This window comes from Rhinoderma darwinii, chromosome 1 (genome assembly GCF_050947455.1).
Source record: "Rhinoderma darwinii isolate aRhiDar2 chromosome 1, aRhiDar2.hap1, whole genome shotgun sequence".
Lineage (NCBI taxonomy): Eukaryota > Metazoa > Chordata > Amphibia > Anura > Rhinodermatidae > Rhinoderma > Rhinoderma darwinii.
This window is the reverse complement of record NC_134687.1, coordinates 34,222,160-34,242,216: the sequence shown is the minus strand read 5'-3', so window position 1 is coordinate 34,242,216 and position 20,057 is coordinate 34,222,160. Positions and strand designations below refer to the sequence as shown.

Here is a 20,057-nt window from a genome sequence, read left to right as displayed (position 1 = left end):
CATTACTGCAACGAAGGGTATTATAATAGATTTCTTTGTAAAAATAACATTTCTATTTAATACACCATGAACTTCTTCCCTTAAAGGGTTTGTCCAGGATTAGAAAAAAAAAACATGGCTGCTTTCTTCTAAAAACAGCGCCACACCTGTTCATGGGTTGTGTCTGGTATTGCAGCTCAGCTACAGTAAAGTGAATGGGGCTGAGTTGCAATACCACACACAACCTGTGGACTGGTGTGGGGAAGTATTTGGAATAGAGCAGCCATGATTTCATAATACCAGACAACCCCTTTAAATTTCCATACACCGTCCTTAAATGGTATTCCCATCTTATGATGTTACGGCATATGGCAGGAATAGGTCATAACATTATAATTGTCGTAGTCCGACCTCTGCTCATCCCAAAAACAAAGGGACCGAGTGACTGTCTCATCCACTCATTGAATAGGGAACTGCAACACAACTCTATTCAAGTCAATGCAGCGGTTTTGCATCTTCCTGCTCAGTGGCGCCCCCTGTCACTGCAGCCTCTGAGGATCAGTCGGATCCAGACTTAACAGGAATTGATGGCACAATTTCCATTTCCACTCATGCACATGCCGTGCAAACAATGGCTGTAAGATAAAGGTTAGATTTTGGGGTGGTTTTAACCCTGCAGTAGGGATAACCCATCGCCATGATACCTGAATGATGCCCGCAGTAAACTCTGGCCCGACATCCAGGGGGTAGTTCTCTATTAAGTAAAATGCGGCTGCGCACATCACCAGAACGTGCTGCTGATTATGAAGATTGACACAGCTGGAAAAAGAAGAAATAAAAGGGAATATGTTATTTAGAGGGGTTCAAAGGGTTTCCCAGGAAAAACTGGTCACGTCAAACCAAATGTGATTGTGGGGGCTCACTGGGCTTTTTGTGGCTCTCCAATTCATGCAGATAGAGAATCACGGAGCACACAGCCGCCTCTTAGCTGAGAACTGGGACCAGGACCCAACCTCGTCCATCGGATTGGCAGGGTTCACTGCGTTAGGACTCCCCCAATGATCACACTTCTACAGCATAGGTCTTATTAAAATATTATGTGCGGGGGAACCCCTTTAAATTGCACCTCCCTTTTTTGGGTTTCAGACAAGACTGCCATTATGTCTTCATTTATGGTCAAGCTGAGCAATACAACACTAGTCACTAGTAGGACACTTACTGTGCAATGCCCCTCAGATTGGAGAGCAGGTAATCACTGATGATAGGAATGAGCTGTTTGGCCGTGTCATCCAGCAGGTCACACTCCAGCACATAAAGGATGCCATGTAACGCTCCGATGCGGCTGGGCATGTGGGTGCTCCGCAGTGTGGACTCCAGTAGGCGGCTGACAGGCTCTGCTATAGCCTTATCCTGAGAAAACAATGAAAATATTGGTCTCCGGCAACAAAAATGCATCTACATCCCTATAGTCCACTCATGAACCCAAAAATAGAATGCAGGACAGTTAAGGGCACTGCGGTCTTGGCTTCAGGTTGTACGTACTCCTATTTTTGTGTCGATACTGGATATGGAAATGAATGGCCGTCCATGTACTACAGTGACAGACTGGGTCCGCCAGAGCCGCTAATACCTGGTGCCTCTCTGTACCCTACCCCACTTATGACATCCATGTGCCCTAAATCGGGCAATGGAAAAAGGGTAAAGTGAGAACTCTTTTACATGGAATGTATCACCTATATTTTCCTTTTTATGTATTAAAACCAGATACTGAAAAATATATATTTTCTTCTAGTCTATTTTTATTTTCGGATTGTCGATTTTTTGCTCTGTTAACCGGGTTCAGATATATAGATTACAGCAGCAACATGGAAAGTAGGAAAGAATACGTCTGGAGAAGACTCTGACTTCTATGGAAGAGCGTAGTGGGCATACTCTGTGACCTGAGCAAAGGTCACTGTGCAGGGAGGGGGGGGGGGGAGCTGTGTCCATCATCTATTGTCAATGGTGAATCCTGTGTGATCTATATACACCGAACGGCCACTTTTTCAGAGACCCCCATCTAGTAGGGCGTTGGATCTCCTCTGGCCTTCAGAACCGCTGGCATTTGTTGTTGTATAGACGTCACTAGGTGTTATAATCATTCTACAGGACAATTGGCCCATGCGGACAGGAAAGCTTCTCGCAGCGGCCGCTTCTGCCATAGAGTAAACAGCTGCAATAAAGGGATGAACTTTGTCGGTCACAATGCTTAGGTAAGTCCTACTGTTCATACGTCCATCCACAGGACCTAGGGTGGGCCAAGAAAACATTCCCCACATCATTACACCACCTCCACCAGCCTGAACGGTTCACACCTGACAGGAAGAGATAATCCATTCATGCTGCCTGCTCCAAATTCTGACCCTCCTATCAGCATGGTGCCACGGAAATCTGGATTCATCTGACTAGGCGATGTTTTTCCACTGCTCAGAGATTTCATTTTTGTGATCCTTATTCCACTGGAGTCTTGCTCTTCTGTTTCCCTTACACAGCAATGGCACTCGCACTGCTTGTCTGCGGTTATACGCCATCCGTGCTAAGAAACCACAAGTTGTGTGTTCGGACATGTTAGTTGGAGCACCAGCGTTGAATTCGGCCTGTTCGTCACAACGATTTTTCACATCCTCCTGACCATTTTCATCAACACGTTTTTGACATTCACAGGATCCCCTTTCCCTGGAATGTTTTTTCTCGATCAAACCCTTCCCGGTTTAGTCTTCACACCGTTGCACGAAAAACCCCACAAGGTTGTCAGTTTTTGAGATACCGGGCCCGGCTAGTCTAGCACCGATGATCATGCCACAATCCAAGTTGTTCGATTTTTCCATTCTAATGTGGATTCACAGTGAAACTGATCCATGGAAAAACTTGCTTACTTGATTTCATGCTGCACCCGGGGTCACGTCTCTAATTTCTGTACACGGAAGCTCCAATCTTGAAAATCAGGTGTCTCTGATAAAGTGGCCATTCAGTGTCTTTTTTAGCAATCCTGCCTGTGATGATAATGAAATGACCGTTGAGGAGTGATCTCTACAGAACAGGAAGGATCGGTCTATTATGAATGTTGGATCCTGTGTTATCTATATATAGGTGTTACCTGTCAGTGTAATCCTGCCTGTGATAATAATGAGATGACTGCTGAGAAGTGATCTCTACAGAACAGGAAGGGTCAGTATATTATGAGACTCAGTGGCCAGAGTGAAAACTGCAAGATTTCAGGATTATTATTTTTTTTTTAATATAATGACATGGAAAAGGAAAAACCCATAACAAAATAAAAACTTGATTTAAACTTTCGATCATTTTCTCAAGACACATTCCCTTTAAGTTAATCTTCCTGAGGCAGGAAAGTTAGATTGTGAGCCCCACTGAGAACAGGGACTGATATGAGTGCAATTTCTAAACCGCAGTGTGGAATATATGTTGGCACTAAAGGTAATCACATATAATCAGAAAACAATGATAATCGTGAAATCACTCCCCCCCCCCCCACTGCGCAAAGAGAACATAGTCCGCTATTCCCACCACTGCACCTGACACGCTGGCAGATAATAGTCCTGAAAGAACAGCTAATGGAATGGACAACATAAAGATGTACAACCAAGCAATTAGGACGGCAATCAGACTCTCTCCCACCGTGAGCGATCGAGCTTCAGGCTGTGCGAGCTTATCTTACCATTCCCAGCACGGCGGCAGCTTTGCAGATTGCAGGCACAAGATACTGGATGAGAATTTCATCCTCTGACGGGTGCTGCTTCTGGAGCTCGGATAAAGCTGTGTACATCATCTCAAACTGATTTCTCTCGGTGAACAGATCAGATACTGCCAGCAACTGTGGGTGAGAGGGACAAACATGGTATGACACAGCAGAGCCGGAGTAACGCACGGACAATAAAACCACATGTACATTAATAAGCACAGTCACTGCATACCCTGCATTCATTAATGATCGCTCGTATGCATAGTCTACGCTTACTTGGCTCTGCATTGTCACCTTACACAAGGCATCCTCTGACATTCATGTAACAGACCGGCAAGTTGAGGGGTCTTCCAGTAAACATTAACGGTCAACGAGCACCAAGCCAATCTCAGTTTATGTAGCTAGGGGTGATATGCCTCCCATCTTAAAGTAGCTGACTACTACAATTGTTTACAATACGATGTGGCTTAACCTGGGTACATAAAGGGATGCAATATATAATGAATGAATATATATGCAATAAAGGGCCTAGCAAGCAAATCTCAGGGGGAGCACCTGCTGTCCACCTTCCGAATGCCTGCATTATACTCCAGAGCTGCATTCACAATTCTGCAGGCTTCAGAGCTGAAATCTACCAGTATTCTTCGTAGGCTAAATTCCAACACAGAGTTTGCTTGGGTAATTTGCGTTCTTAGGGGTGTTCTCTTTACACCAGACACTGTAAATAAATCTGATTTTGGAAAAATAACTCTTACTGCATTATCCTATCCTAGCTCAGCCGTACGTCCGATGGCAATAGTACATGAAGTAATACAGTGTTTGTACAGCTTTAATCAGCTTTTTATGTAAAACAGGTGTTCAAAAGGTGGACATACCCTTTAACCCCTTAAAGGGAAGGTGTCATGAATTATTATTTTTTTTATCATATTGCTTTTAATATAATATTTTCAAAAATTTTATTTATTTGTGTTCTCATGTTTTACTTTTTAATGTTTTCTGACTTTTACTTCTCTATGGGGGCTGCCATTTTTTTTTTTCATCTCTGTATGTGTCGATTAACGACACATACAGAGATGGAATACGGCACATACAACCCCATAAAGAATGCGAACGGGAGCCGTTCCATTCTCGGTTGCGTGCGCCGTCTGTGTGGGAACGGCGAATGCGAAGCGAAGGTGCAAGGAAGAGGAGCGTAGACCAGCGGAGGCGGTGGCAGGAGCAGGTAATTTCTGTTCGTGTATGTGATGTGTGTATTATGTTCGTGGGTATTATGTTCGTGTGTATTATGTCCGTGTGATACTGTCTGTTGAGCCCTGTATCTAATCCTCCTACACTGTGCAGTCGCTCAGAAAATGGCAGCACACAGTGTAGGTGGTTTGAAGACATTCAAACCCTTCCTTCTCCTGGCACTAGCCAGAAGAAGGGAGGGGGGATTGTGTGAGGACACTAGAGGAGAGAGTGTGTCCACCCCAAATTTGCAGCATACATCAATGAGGTTGCTTTACCACAGTGACCATGCTGCAATTTTGGGAACTGCTCCCTCTAGAGGCAAGCACATGGAAATGTTATAAATTAGAATCTAAACAATGTGTAGTCACTTAAATACTAATTGTTTAGATTGAAACCCCCGAGAAGTGACACCGTTTTAAAAACTACACCCTTAAGACATTCATCTAGAGGTGTAGTGAGCATTTTGACCGGAGACCTACACCCCATAAACTGTAATGTGGGTTCTCCTGGGTATGGCAATACCCTACATGTGGCTGTTATCAGCTGCCTGGGCACGCAGCAGGGCTCAGAAGGGAAAGACGAGGGGGGATAAGCTGTGCGGAGTACATCAGGGTAAGTAAAACTGGGGTAAATTAAAAATCAAGGGATGTATGATACATTTTGAAGCACTCTTTCATACAGAGCTCTATTTTTTTGGGACACGTGTCACATTGATATATTGTGTCATCCCTTATCCCCCTCTTATAGCAGACTTTGCACCTCTTGACTTTCTTCCCTTCTTGCCAGTTTGGGGAACTTCTCCTGGAAAGTGTTGCCCTGGTACGATGCGTGTGGCCTCGCTTCCAGAAGTACTGGGTGCCCCCCCCTTCTTGGTCCCTAAAGATTAGGTTCTTGATAACCACCTCTGGAAATTCCAGGAAAGCTCCCGTCTGGCCTGTACATCGATGTAGCACGTACGCATTGTACAATGCCATCTGTATGATGTGCCCGGCCAGCTTCTTATACCACACCGCATGGCGCTGTAGGGCTTCAGGATTTGGTCTGACAAGTCCACACCTCCCATGTACCTATTGTAGTCCAGGATGCAGTCTGGTTTGGGGGTCTCTGTACAGGTACATGGGTACTGGTGTGACATCTCTCTTGTCCTTGTACTTGACACACAATATGTTGTTTTGTTTTTGTTTTCAAACAATTTTTATTGAGAATCTCACAGAGTATTGAAATAAATCATATACCATACATGTTACAAACTCAGTTTTACATTGTGAAAAAGTACATTCCTGCAAACTGTCCTTGCACAAAGATGTAGCTATTAGGAATACAATAAGGCACAGAGTTTTTAATACCCAAAACGTGAAAAAATGAGTTAACCAAAACATTAACATGTCATGTGATATGAATTGTAGAATCTCCAAAATCTTGTGGAACAAACATTGCTCCCCATCCCAATAACCAAAGATTAGTCTTCGTCTTTTACGAGATAACACCCCCAAATAAATTTATCAGGGAGATCTGGATTTATCCATGTAGGCCAGCCAAGGTGACCAAAGACGCAGAAATTTAGGCCTAGTTTGTCGTTCCCAGTGCATAAGTTCCTCAAACCTATGTATCTCTTGTACCTTCCTAACCCAATCTTCTATATTAGGTGGCCTGGTGGATTTCCATAGTAAAGGGATCAACAACTTAGCAGCAGTGATTAAACTTGTCGCTAAATCGTGTCTCCTGGGCGTAAAGGAGTCTGATGACAACCATAAGAGAATCAGAAATTGATGTTGAACATATCGAATTTATTTCAGAGATAACCGCTTTCCAATATCCCTGTATTAAGGGGCATTCCCACCATATATGTAGCAAAGAACCCTTATTTAGTGAACACCTCCAACATGTATCTGGTATATCCGGTGATTTATCGCATGCAGCCATACCGCAGTCTTATACCACCGGGATATAAATTTGTAAGAGTTTTCTCTAATTTTAATTCACTGCGAAAACCCATGTGAACGCTTCAAGATAATTCGTTGTTCTTCTTCTGTAAAGGTAGAGTGGAAGTCCTGTTCCCACCTAGCTATTCAGTCTAGTTTGTCTTCTTTCTCCCTCAACAATAGCCTATCCTATGATCTAGCGAGAGCACCTTTTTGGGGTATAATTTGTTGTAATTTACTTTCAAAAGGGGACAAATTTATAGAACTGATAAAACGGGTTTTGTACTTGTCACACACGGTCTGAAAATCCGGCTTCTGAATAAAATCAGATAGGAGACCTGTAGTTCTAAGCAATAGAGCTACCAAATCCGGAGACTCAGACTCCAAAAATTCCGACACGGTTATATTGTCAAGATGTCTCTAAAAGGAGATTACCGTGGTTCTTTTTGTATCAACCAGATAAGAAGACTCAAAGGCAATAGTGGATGATCGTCAGATAAAAGATTCCTTTACATTAACCTCTTGCCACACCCTAATCATGCCCCTCACCAAGGTGCTAGCGCAAATAGAATTCGGTGAGAAGTATCTCAGGCCCCAAAGAAAAAGCCGGTCTGGTAACCTAAGCAGTTCTCGCTCTAGTTCTACATATAAAGTGGACTGTGCTGTATTAATCAGGGATTGCCATCTATTTAAGTGATTTGCCCTATAATAAGTGAATACATCCGGTACCCGCAAATCTCCAAAATGCGGTTTCTGTATTAGTAACCTGTATTTAAGGCGTGGCTTAGCGTTATTCCACAAAAAGGCAGAGAACATCTTCCTAACCTTATCAAAGAATGTTCTAGGTAGCCATATCGGTAGTGCTTGTATCAAATATAAAAGCTTGGGTACAATAAAGGTTTTTAAGAGATTCTTGCGTCATATGGGACTTTAAGTTCTTTTAACACACAATATGTTGCTGCTAGAATGTGCCCTGCTCTCACCCCTTCTGAGTGTTTGCCCTGCAGAGTCTTAGATTTCTTCTAGCAGTGCCGCATGCCGCATGACTTCTGCGAGTGAGGCAGTTGAAGAGTGGGACGCTGGTATAAAAATTATCCAGGTAGAGGTGGTAACCCTGGTCCAGCAGTGGGTGCACCAAATCCCACACACTTTTTGCATTAACTCCCAGTAAGGGGGGCATTCTGGGGGCTGAGTACTGGTGTCCTTTCCTTCATATATCCTAAACCTGTAGGTATACCCTGATGCATTCTCACAGCTTATATATCTTCACGCCATACCTTGCCCTCTTACCCGGCAGGTACTCGTGGAATTGAAGCCTCCCTTTAAAGTGTACCAGGGACTCATCAATAGAAATACACTTCTCGGGGGTGAATGCTTGGGCAAACCGGGCACTGAAACTGTCTAATAGGGGTCTCCGTTTATACAAACGGTCAAAACTGGGGTCATCTCGGGGTGGGCACGGCTCATTATCAGTATAATGTAAGAAGTGAAGTATTGCCTCATTATTTTTTTTTTTTTAGGTTCCAGTTCAGTTCTGAAGTTGCTTTGAGGGGCCCATATATTAGACACCCCTATGAAACACCCCAATGTAGAAACTAGACCCCTCAAAGTATTTACAACAGCATGTAGAAAGTTTATTAACCCTTTAGGTGTTTCACAGGAATTTAGAGCAAAGTAGAGGTGAAATTTACATGTTTATTATTTTTGGCAGAAAATCCTTTTTATTTAACAGAAGGTTTTACCAGAGAAACGCAACTCAGTACTTATTGCCCAGATTCTGCAGTTTTTAGAAATACCCCACATGTGGCCCTAGTGCCGTAATGGACTGAAGCGCCGGCCTCCGAAGCAAAGGAGCACCTAGTGGATTTTGAAGCCTCTTTTTTATTAGGCACCATGTCCGGTTTGAAGAGGTCTTGTGGTGCCAAAACATTGGAAACCCCCCAAAAGTGACCCTATTTTGGAAACTAGACCCCTTGAGGAATCCTTTGTACTTTTCTTGGGGTGCATGCGGCTTTTTGATCAGTTTTTATTCTATTTTTAAGTGGCGTGGTGACTAAAGAACAGCAATTCTACTATTGTTTTTTATTTTTATTTTTTTATAGCGTTCACCGTGCGCTATAAAGGACACATTCACTTTATTCTGCGGGGCGATACGATTACGGCAATACCAGATGTTTATAGTTTTTTTTTATGTCTTATGGCGTTTGCAAAATAAAATACTTTTTGTAAAAAAATAATTTACTTTTTGTGTTACCTTATTCTAAGATCCAGAACTTTTTTATTTTTCCATCAATAAAGCCGTGCGAGGACTTATTTTTTTTGTGTAACGAACTGTAGTTTCGATCAGAACCATTTTTAGGTACATGCGACTTTTTGATCTCTTTCGATCAAATTTTTTGGGAGGTGAAGTCACCAAACAATTGTGATTCTGGTAGAGTTTATTACTTTCTTACATGGCGTTCACCGCGCTGGATAAATAACATAATTTTGTAGAGATTGGTTCGGAATGCACTAGATCAGGGTAGGTGCACGAATAGGGTCCCAACCCAATCGTATTGTGAAAAAGTATTCGGCACACTGAGTCGTAAGTATCAATTTCTTGTTACCCTAGTTGCTGGAGTGTCCAGATTGGCGCTACTTGTCTGAATGGCGGGTTTCCGCTCCTTTTGGCGTTCAGGCCGTTACGGACGCGGCGATACCAATTATGTATAGTTTATTTGTTTTTATTAATAAAGGACTGATAAAATTAAAAATACCCCTTTTTCCCTAATCACTTTTAAAACTTATTTTCACACAACTTTTTTACTCTATTACTTTGTCCCACTAGGGGACTTGAGGGCAGGAGGCTCTGATCGCAATTCTAATACACTGCACTACATGCGTAGTGCAGTGTATTAGAGCGGTCAGCTACTCACTGACAGCAAGCATAGTGGGTCCTGACTTTGTCAGGACCCACTAAGCTTCCGTAGATGGCATAGCCGGACACTATTGTTAGACCTCCGGCTCCCATAGTCACCATCGCCGCCCGCTATAGTTTAGCGGGCCGTCGATGGTGGTTTAACCACTAAGAAGCCGCGATCGCTATTGAACGTGGCTTCTAAAGGATTAAATCGGCGGGGACCACCGCGATCGGTCCCTGCACACTGAGCTATGATAGCCTGCTATCGGAAACAGCAGGTATCACAGCTCAAACACGCGCCAGGGGAAGATTGCGCTGTGTTAACTCAGGTCAGTAGTACTACTGAGCTGAACCGAACGATGCGCTCAGCACGACGTAATAGTACTGAGCTGAGCGGAAGGGGTTAAGCACTTTGTCTCCAACGCTGTAACTACAGAGAGAGAATCTTGTTTTTGATGGGACCTTAAATCTTTAACACACTAAGGCTACATTCAGATGAGCGTTGTATCCAGCACTCGTTATAAAAAGTTAAATGGTTTATTCGGTCATTTTAAAACAGAAGGTTTAAAACAAAGATCCCGGGACCACGCTTACGCGTTTCAGACGGCTAGGGTCCTTAGTCATAGCTGTGAATAAACCATTTAACTTTTATACTGAGTGCTGGATACACCTTTCATGGTTTACCTCGATTACCTTGTATACCTGCTGTCGACACAGGACTTCATTGGGAGTATTTACAAGCACCTGCAGCACATGGATTAACTCAACTTGTACCAACATGCACCAACTAATGCATTGGAAACGCGGTGAGCAAAACTTTCTGTAACATATTTCTTCTTTTTCAGAGGAGTGTTGCCAACCTTGGACGTGGAAAACAAAAGTTTTTCACATCCGAGGTGCACCCGTGCGGGACGGGACGTGAATAGAGTCTATGGAGGGATGCGTGACACTCAGTAAAATAGGACATGTCCTATTTTTTCACTGACCCGTCACACGCTCCGTTAAAACAACAGTCGTGTGAACGGCCCTATTGAAATACATGTGTCCGTGTGACGGCCGCTGTTTTAACAACCGTCACATGGACGACATAGATGCTCGTCTGAATGAGCCCTTAGAAATGTACAATGCGCTGTGGAATATAAAATCTTGCGACAGAATCTATGATAGGGCTGAACAACAGAGGGATAAGAGTAAACGGTCTGCGGCGTGGCCAAGACATGGCACCGTGAGGATGCACTTCACCGGAGCTCCTGCTGCCCTGTCACTACCAGGACGAAAGGACCGTCCTCTACCCTCTCTGCGGTGCATTGAGGTATGGTAAGGAGGAGGGGAAGCCGTGGCACACCGATCGGCATCACCCGCTCCACTATATGGCCGCCGCGGCCGAAACACTGCCTCCCTCTCAGGCAGGAGACGAGTCTCCAACAGGTCATGCCAAACCACCAATGCAAGGTACGCCACAACACGATGGATGGTTATTAAGGAGTTAATCTGGACACTTCTCTCGGGTGGTGGTCTATGGAGTGTGAGGCCTATCCTCAATAGAATGCCCTTCCCCACACTGACCCTCCCCTGGCTATTAGCTCGGGACTGTTCGAATATACCCGGTTATCTTGCTCCGCTTACTGCCTATTAGTATTGTGAATGAACTGTATTGATAGACAGGATTGCAGCCTCAACAGCATTACAATGAACATGTTTCTCTTTCCAGGGCTTACCTATATTTGGTTATATTGTTTGGGTGACTTGCTCTCCCACTATGGATTTCCTGTTATAGTCCATGAACTGCGAGGCTTACCAACACCGTGGCCTCCTTACTATTACTGACCCCCCCTCCCCCCCACCTCTGGCTTTTGACTTGGGACAGATACTCTTATTTCTCACACCCTCTACAGGACTTATTTCTTCTCCATTGGTCCTCTTCTCGTATTCTCTTAGCAGATTTCGGTGACCGGAAGGCGTTGCGTCCGCCTGTATGACTCTTCCCCACTCACACCTTTCTCCTTGGTTGAACTGGTTCTTGACCTTGCGGGACTTTCCCCCCCTTTTTTTTTTACTTTCCTTGCCTCCTAACACCCCCTTTTTTTTTTTTTATCAGATGGCATCCCTCTTCAAGGTGGTCACTTTCAATGTCAAAGGCCTGGGCACCACTGAGAAACGGACTATGCTCCTCAATGATCTCTGGAGTCTCCGAGCTCAAGTGGTTCTTCTCCAGGAAACCCACTTCAGACAAGACCGCATTCTTAAACTTTCCGACCGAAGATATGGCTATAGTTATCATGGCTGTTCTGCTGACTCTAGATCCAGGGGAGTGGGTATATTGGGGTCTCATTCTTTGCTTTGGCAACTCAAGGACACTTGCTGTGATGGGGAGGGAAGATTCCTTGCATTAAAGGGTACGATAGCCTCCCAAACATTTACGTTTACGTCTATCTTCCCAATACTGGCCAGACTGCTTGCATAGGGGTAATGCTGGACTCCCTCCAGGCCTTCGCAGAGGGTACTCAGATAATAGGTGGCGATTTTAATCTGGTGCTGAACCCTGAGCTGGATGCTTCAAGAGGAGCGACCACTTTGCCCCACTCCATACTAAGACGTTTGAAACGTCTCCTCCACTCCCACCAGTTGTTAGATTCTTGGCTTATCCTCCACCCAAAAGAAAAGGACAACTCATTTTATTCGGCACTCTACACTAAGTTCATGATGTTTAGTAAGAAAAATATTGATTCTAGTGTAGTTTCAGATTCTCTGATAGAATCGTCTCACATCTCTGATCATTCGGCTCTGTATTGAACCCCTTGCAGCTCAAATACGGCAATCCATAGATATAGCAGGGGTCAAGATACAAGATAAAGAGTTCAAGGTCTCCTTATTTGCAGATGACGTTCTCTGGACTATCACTAAACCTCATACCTCCCTTCCTACCCTTACTACCGTTCTCCATAGATATGGGCGGCTTTCAGGTTATAAAACTAATACCTCTAAAACGGAAGCGCTCCCTCTTAATGTCCCACACCAAGAACTAATGCTCCCCAAACAAAACTACACCTACAACTGGAAGGAGGCCTCCCTGACTTTCTTGGGAGTCCAGCTCACTCCCTCTTAGACATCGGTTTACAAGGCTAATTTCCCTCCTCTTTTTGTAGAACTGCGTAGACTTATGGCCAGGTGTGGTTCTCTCCCCATGTCCTTTTTTGGATGTATTGCAGCGGTCAAAATGACCCTGCTCCCTAAATTATTGTACTTCTTTGAGACCCTACCAGTGGCAGTACCTATGGGGGAACTGAGGGCAATGCAGTCTTCCATCCTCAGGTTCAGGCAGACATAGAATCCCGAAATCTGTTTTATTGTCTGGTCGATCTGCAGGGGGGGTTGTCTGTTCCTGACGTTGTGAAGTACTACTGGGCGTCCCATCTTCGCCGCATTCCCTGTTGGGTATCCCTTCGGGCATACAACGAGTGGACTGAAATTGAGAAATTGTGGATGGTTCCTGTTCACCCTAACTCGTTGTTATGGGGCGACCCGCTGGCCTTGCCTTCTTAGTCTCTGTTGGGTCCCATGCGCTTTCAACGAGAGGTATGGGAAGCTTGCAAAAAACGCTTTAGTTTGGCGTCGGGTTGTCCGCCTTTCACCTCGGTACTATATACTCCTACTATTCCAGGGGGTACTACCACCCGAGTGGTCCGATTGTGGACGGGGGCAGAGGTGTTCCACCTGGCCGATATGGTTGATCCTCACACGCTAGAGCTTCACCCGTTTTCATATTTCCAACGGCATCATAACATCCCCTCTGCTACATTTTTCCACTATTTCCAAATTAGACATTATATGCAACAAACTTTCAGATCCTCTCGGGTCACTACACCTACGAGCTTTGAAAAACCTGTGTCGCCATACTACCACTACTAAAGGGCTCATATCCGCTATTTACACAATTTTGCTGTCCCCGGATAACTCCCCTCCACCTGGGCATAGATATATGTCAAAGTGGGAGACCCTGTTGAATAAATCCATCCCTTCCTCGTTGTGACCAGATGATCTGCCACATGCAGCTAAAACTTCCCTTTGTACTACATATAAAGAAAATCAATATAAAATTCTTATATTTTGGTACCATACCCCTGCCCACTTGCATGGCTTCAATCCGGGTATCCCATCAGATTGTTGGCGATGTAGAGACCAGAGGGGAGACCTGTTCCATATCTTTTGGAGCTGCTCCCTGGTGCAACAGTTTTGGCTGGAGGTTAGGGATTTGGCGGTGGCGGTGTTACAGCAGGATATTCCGCTAGACCCTCTTCATTATCTCCTGAATGTTCCTCCTAGGTCCCTGGAGAAACCCCTAGCTCGACTTTTTCGTCACTTTCTCACTGCTGCTAAAACCCTAATTGCTTGGAAGTGGAGACAGAGACAGACTGCCCCTCCTTCTCACATCGACTTACTGACTAGAATTAGAGAAATTCACACTATGGAACATATGACGGCCTCACTTGACAATACGCTGGACAGATTCAAAGTGGTGTGGGATCCGTGGGACAAGTATTGGCTACCGTTATCTCTGAGTTAGAACTTTGATTGGTCTTTGATTGACCTTTTTTGCTTTCTCCCCCCCTCCCTTTTGTCTTTCTCCCGGTGTCTTGTTTTGTCTGATTAGATTTTCTAATATGTCAAATGGATTGTATGGCCTGCCCATACGTCTTTTTGTCCCGTGTGTATTTTGAAACTTTTCAATAAAAATACAGTCGAAATCACATCTCTGATCATTCGCTGGTGTCTCTAACCATTACACTAGAGGGAACTCTCCCTACGAAGGGTAACTGGCGCTTGAATGAATAACTCCTACAGGACCCCTCCATTTCTAAGCAGATCCTCACTGAACTTGGAGGATTTTTTCCATATGGATTCCGACCCCACTATCAGCTCCTTGTCCGTGTGGGAAGCACATAAATGTTTTATCCGAGGAGTTTTTATCAAACACGGCGCCCGAGCTAAACTGCTACGTAGCCAACAACCCCTAAACTTAGGTCTCAGATGAGACGTCTTGAAACATCCCATAAACATAACCCCACTACATCTAGATTGTCAGAATATACGACTCTCAGGGAACGTCTACGGCCAAGGCTACTCTTACCAAATGTCGTAGCACGTTCTATGAATTTGGAGATAAATGTGGTAGGCCCCTAGCGAATGCCTTACGTAAACAAGCACGTACATATGTTCCGCGAATATACAACGAATCTGATACGCTCCGTCATCTACCTAAAGACATTGCCCATTCCTTTAAACAATTTTATGCCAACCTTTATAACCTTGACTCACCAGCACCTTCTCGCTCCTCGAAAATTCGTGATTATATTACAAAATCCGGCTGACCCTCACTTTCAGAGCAGACCATTGCTTCACTGCAGACCCCTTTGACTGCTCTGGAATTGGCCTGGGCTATCAAGGAGACCTCCTCTGGCAAGGCCCCAGGACCCGAAGGTTTTACTCTTACCTACTACAAACACTTCCTTCCTATCCTCTCAGATGGTTTTCGGCACGCTTATAATGCCCTTACTGAAGACTTTGGCATGCCGAGGGCTACTATTTTTGCGCATATAACCGTGACTCCCAAAGAGGGCAAGGACCCGACCCGTTGTGCCAGCTACCTCTAGTCAATGTAGATGCTAAACTGTTTGAAGATGAGGTCTGAGTCTGGAGGCCGGTATCTTAGCGGTCACTCATACATGTAGACCAAGCCGGATTCCTCCCCTCCAGGGAGACGAGGGAGAACACCCCGAGAGCATTGGACATTATTTCCTATGCGCACACTTGGAATACTGCCATGTTACTTCTCTCCACGGACGCCGAGAAAGCGTTTGAGCAAGAAATTCCCAATCCACCCTGTCAAACTCTGAAACATGTAGGATTAGGACACTCCATGTTCTCGTGGATTTTATCTCTTTATTCTAGCCCGACTGCCTCGGTTAAAGTAAATGGTTTCTACTCAGACCCCTTTCATTTGAACCTTTCCTTCGCACAGTACGTAACAATCCTGATATCTCTGGGCTGTCCATAGGCTCCCGTCAATAGTAGCAGCATATGCGGACGACCTCTTGTTCTTCCTTACCGACCCCCACATTTCTCTCCCTAATCTAATGAAAGAGCTGAATACATACGGTCATTTATCTACCTTTAAAATAAACTTCCAAAAATCCGAGGCTCTTTCTCCATTTACTCTCTCCAGGCTTCGCACTAACTTCCCCTTCAGTTGGGCCTCTAACGCGATTAAGTATCTAGCTATCATCTGATCTTACACATACTTTTGCATAAAATTTCCCTCCCTTGCTAGCCAAGTCAGGCCTCGACTCCTGGCGTACCGTTTTTTTCTCATGGTTTGGTGGATGCAACATCATTAAAATGAATGTCCTACCCAGTCTCTTATACCTCTTTCATGCTCTTCCCATCCATATCCCACTTTCAATCTCTGCATGTATGGTCCAAGGTTATTTGGCATCCCGGTTCCCCACGTATAGTCAGGTCTATTCCATCACTCGGAAAGGATTCGGGGGAGCGGCGCTCCCACACCCTTATAAATACTACACGGCAGCACACCTCACGAGAATAATTGACAGGTGTCGACACTCCTCACAAAAATGCTGAACAACAGTAGAACAAGTGTCCACACTTATACCGCTCTTCAACGTCCCTTGGCTCAACACTCCAGTCGATACTGCCATATGCTCTCATCCGACGATTGGTCCGACATTGCGTCTTGCCTCCCGATTTTTCGTTAAACTAGGGCTCTTCCCCTCTCCTTCAACCCTATTCCCTATTTTAGGTAAACCTGCCTTCCCTCCTGGGTTGGCAGGCGGATGTTTTCATGATTGGCTTAAAGGAGGGAGATTCCAGGTTAGACACTTTTTGAAGGACTCTCAATGGATATCGGGATCTTTACTCACAGACCCGAATGATATACTCCCCTTGGATTCGTGGCGCCTATCCCAGCTTACACACTTTCCTTTCTTCACTTCCCCCGGTGACACCTCCAGACCACGCTCTCACTGCATTGCAAACTCTGTGCTCAGCTCATGGTCCAGTACGACGCTCACTTTCCATGATATACAGATGGTTCCCCTCCCCACCAGTGGACTGGTTTCCCCCGATCATTGCTAAATGGGAAAGGCATCTTTAGGCATCTTGGACTACGGAGGACAAACAGAAGATCTTAACTTTGGCCCACAAATCTACTGTCTCCTCTAGATATCAGGAAACGAATTACAAAATACTCTCACGTTGGTACAGAGAGTTTCGACAGTACTGCATAAGACGTTCCCTGCAACCTCCCCCCTATGCTGGGGATGTGGAGTGGAGAATGGCACTCTTTATGTATTCTGGTCCTGTGATGTCCTCTCCCCTTTCTGGAAGGCAGTTCACTCCATTACTTCTAATGTTACTGGTCACACCCTGCCTTACGAACCGGGTCTCTTCGTCCTCCATCACAGCGACATTTCCTTGCACAACTACAAACACTCGCTTTTAAGACACCTCTGACTGCAGCGAGGGAATGTGTTCCGGCTCTTTGGAACTCCACTACACCACCAATCATTCCTCAATCGTTATCTAGACCTGACCACCTTCGGGAGGAAACGAACAGCAGCAGTTGACAAAACGTGGTCCCTTTGGCTCCACTGCATTTCCACTACTGAATAAGCTGGTCTTGTGCCTGCCCAGGCCTGATGTTCCTCACCACCTCAGTTTTTTGGTCACGTAAGTGTATGGTTTAACTTTTTTTTTTTTTTTCTCCCCCCCCTCCCCCCCCACTTTAATCCCTCCTTTTAGGTTTGTCTTTCCTAGCTCTCCCACTACGCTTCGTCTTCCCAGGTGTCGAGAGCCAATCGGTTTCATATTGGTCCAGTCACTTGACGTTTATAATGTCTTCAATTTATACTGCCATTCTTGCTTTATTTTTACTGACCTACCGATGTTTCGATACATGTGATTGGATAATCACGGGTCATGTGGACCTATTTGCCTTTTGTATTCTTTCTATTTGAGGTCTCTATTGCTAGAATTGTAAAGCCAATTTATTTTTTTTTGCAACAAAAGACTAAGCTGGCCATGGAAAGAAAGTATGAACCTATATACTCCAGTAATTTAATCCCACAGGGGGATGTAACTTTTCTCCATGGGTCGAATTCCAGGGTAAATGGCAAATCCTGCACAAATATTGGCAACAGTTTACCATTCACTTCTACTGCAGTAATGTACTGGGTCGTGTCAACGTTGCACTTGCAAGACCTGTGTGTTTTATTCGGTCCTATGGGTGAAACTACTTGTGCGGATAGACCACACGGTTAAGCCTGGGCCCGATTACGTCCTATCCAGTATGTGAAGAATAAAATGAAAGGGAAAGAGTCAGTACATTGATTTCAGTTAGGGCTGCATCAATCTTAACACCGGCTTGCGGCCAATGTTAAGAGTTTGGTACGAGGAGAAGTGTCCCCCTGAGAGACTTCCCTCTAGCTTCTCCCTGCAGGCTCCGCTTGATTAAAGGGTCTTTTCCAATATAGAGGAAGACCTCTCAATGAAACTGAGCTCGGCAGGGAGAATTTGGAGGAGAGCTGCCCAGCTGACACGTATCCCCGAGCTCAGCACTTTAGAGTAAAACATAGTTTAATGGAATGAGGGCATCTGTTGCTAAATCATGCTGTTCGCGGTTAGTGCAGCATGAACGTGCTGACCTGTTTCCTTTAAGACTCAATCTCAAATATAACCTGAATGTCCACAGTATGCAGTTCTAGATAGAACATGGAAACTTGGACAGCAGCATTACAGCTTCTAGTTCTCCAGTATTATATCCACAGTTGACACCTACTATGAGTCATATTCAACTCTGGTCTCAACACCTAGAGATATGCCAATCACCCACTCTTCCACAAAACATGGCTACACACTAAACCTACAAAGTAATTTTTAACAGCGTCACCACGTGGACAATATACATAGTCAAGTACTATAACCTGCGACTTACCGATCTCACCACCTCACTTATCAGGATGACCGGGGTCTTCTTGCCGGTATTAGAAGGGAGAATCCACTGACTGTAGAGCTCGAGAAGAAATTGTGAACAGGAATGTATATCAACTCCAGCACGATGCTTCCTGCAAACAGATATAGGGGAGACATCACTAACGTGGACTCCGTGCCTAAATCCGAACAGGAACCGCAACCATTCTGCAGACAATGCACCTGAGTGGGGCATTTTATGCTCATTCAAAAGCTCCGAAAAAAAGGATCAGATTAGTTCCTTAGAACTTTTTTTTTTTTTTCATAATTTAGATTTTTATTGTAAAATTTACAAACACACAAGAACAAGAATAAAGTGCGTGAATACTTTCGTAATCGATCAGAACAGAACATATCAAATCAAAACAAATCCTATCATATAGATCGAAGCAAACGCTTATGTACATCAATATCCTTGTTACTCCGGGGCAGTTGTCACCTGCATTTAGAAAAATATACAGTCGGGCACATGGCACATGAGGTAGAGAATGCCTTTCTATATTTGCAAGGCACATATTCCCTGACTTGACACATATTATGAAAAGTGACCCCCCCCCCCCGAACAGGTAAGAAGAGGAAAGATTAAGACAAACCAAAAGAAGACAAAAAGAAAGGGAAGAGAAGACGGACAAAAGAAGAGCAAGGGAAAGAAAATGAGGAATCTTAATGAGTGCTGGGAGCAGAGACATTACCACAAGAGGAATATTGTACCGCCTCCATTTCTGATGAAGCCCAATCAGGACCTAGCTATATAGGCCACCATATGGAATACTGCGAAATGAGGACCAGATTTGAAGGATGACCATGCGTTCCACAGATAAAGAACCGCGTCATAGCTGCCTCTGTCTTCTGCAAGAAGAGACTCCATTCTACACAGTAGGTCCATTTCCACAACCCATTCACCAATCGTAGGCACCGCAGAAGTCTTCCAGTGTCTAGGAATTACTGTCCGTGCTGCTGTCAGGAAATGTCTGAGTAGGCCCTTTTTTATGCCTGACAGAGGACCCGGAATCAAGGATAACAGAGCCATCTGAGGAGTGGGTATGATAGGAGCACACTACATCAATGCATAGATGTCGAACACCGCTTTCCAAAAAGTCTGCAACAATGGGCAGGACCACCAAATGTGCAACATCGTGCCAGTCTCGTTGCTAAACCACCAACAGACCTCTGATACTTCTCGGTACATTTTATGTAGAATCTGTGGGCAACGGTACCATCTGGTCAGTATTTTAAAAAATGT

General features: G+C 44.6%; 1 protein-coding gene across 2 annotated transcripts in view; it reads right to left on the bottom strand.

Moving 5' to 3' along the window:
* Nucleotides 1–20,057, bottom strand: part of HTT (huntingtin) — a 182,880-nt gene that overhangs the window by 11,688 nt on the left and 151,135 nt on the right. For both annotated transcript variants that reach the window (XM_075857408.1, XM_075857398.1), the window contains 4 exons: nt 18,780–18,909; nt 3,695–3,850; nt 1,199–1,389; nt 684–798 (listed from right to left, as the gene is read on the bottom strand). In XM_075857408.1, coding sequence (XP_075713523.1) covers nt 684–798; nt 1,199–1,389; nt 3,695–3,850; nt 18,780–18,909 — 592 coding nt within the window. The remainder of the gene's footprint in view (nt 1–683; nt 799–1,198; nt 1,390–3,694; nt 3,851–18,779; nt 18,910–20,057) is intronic.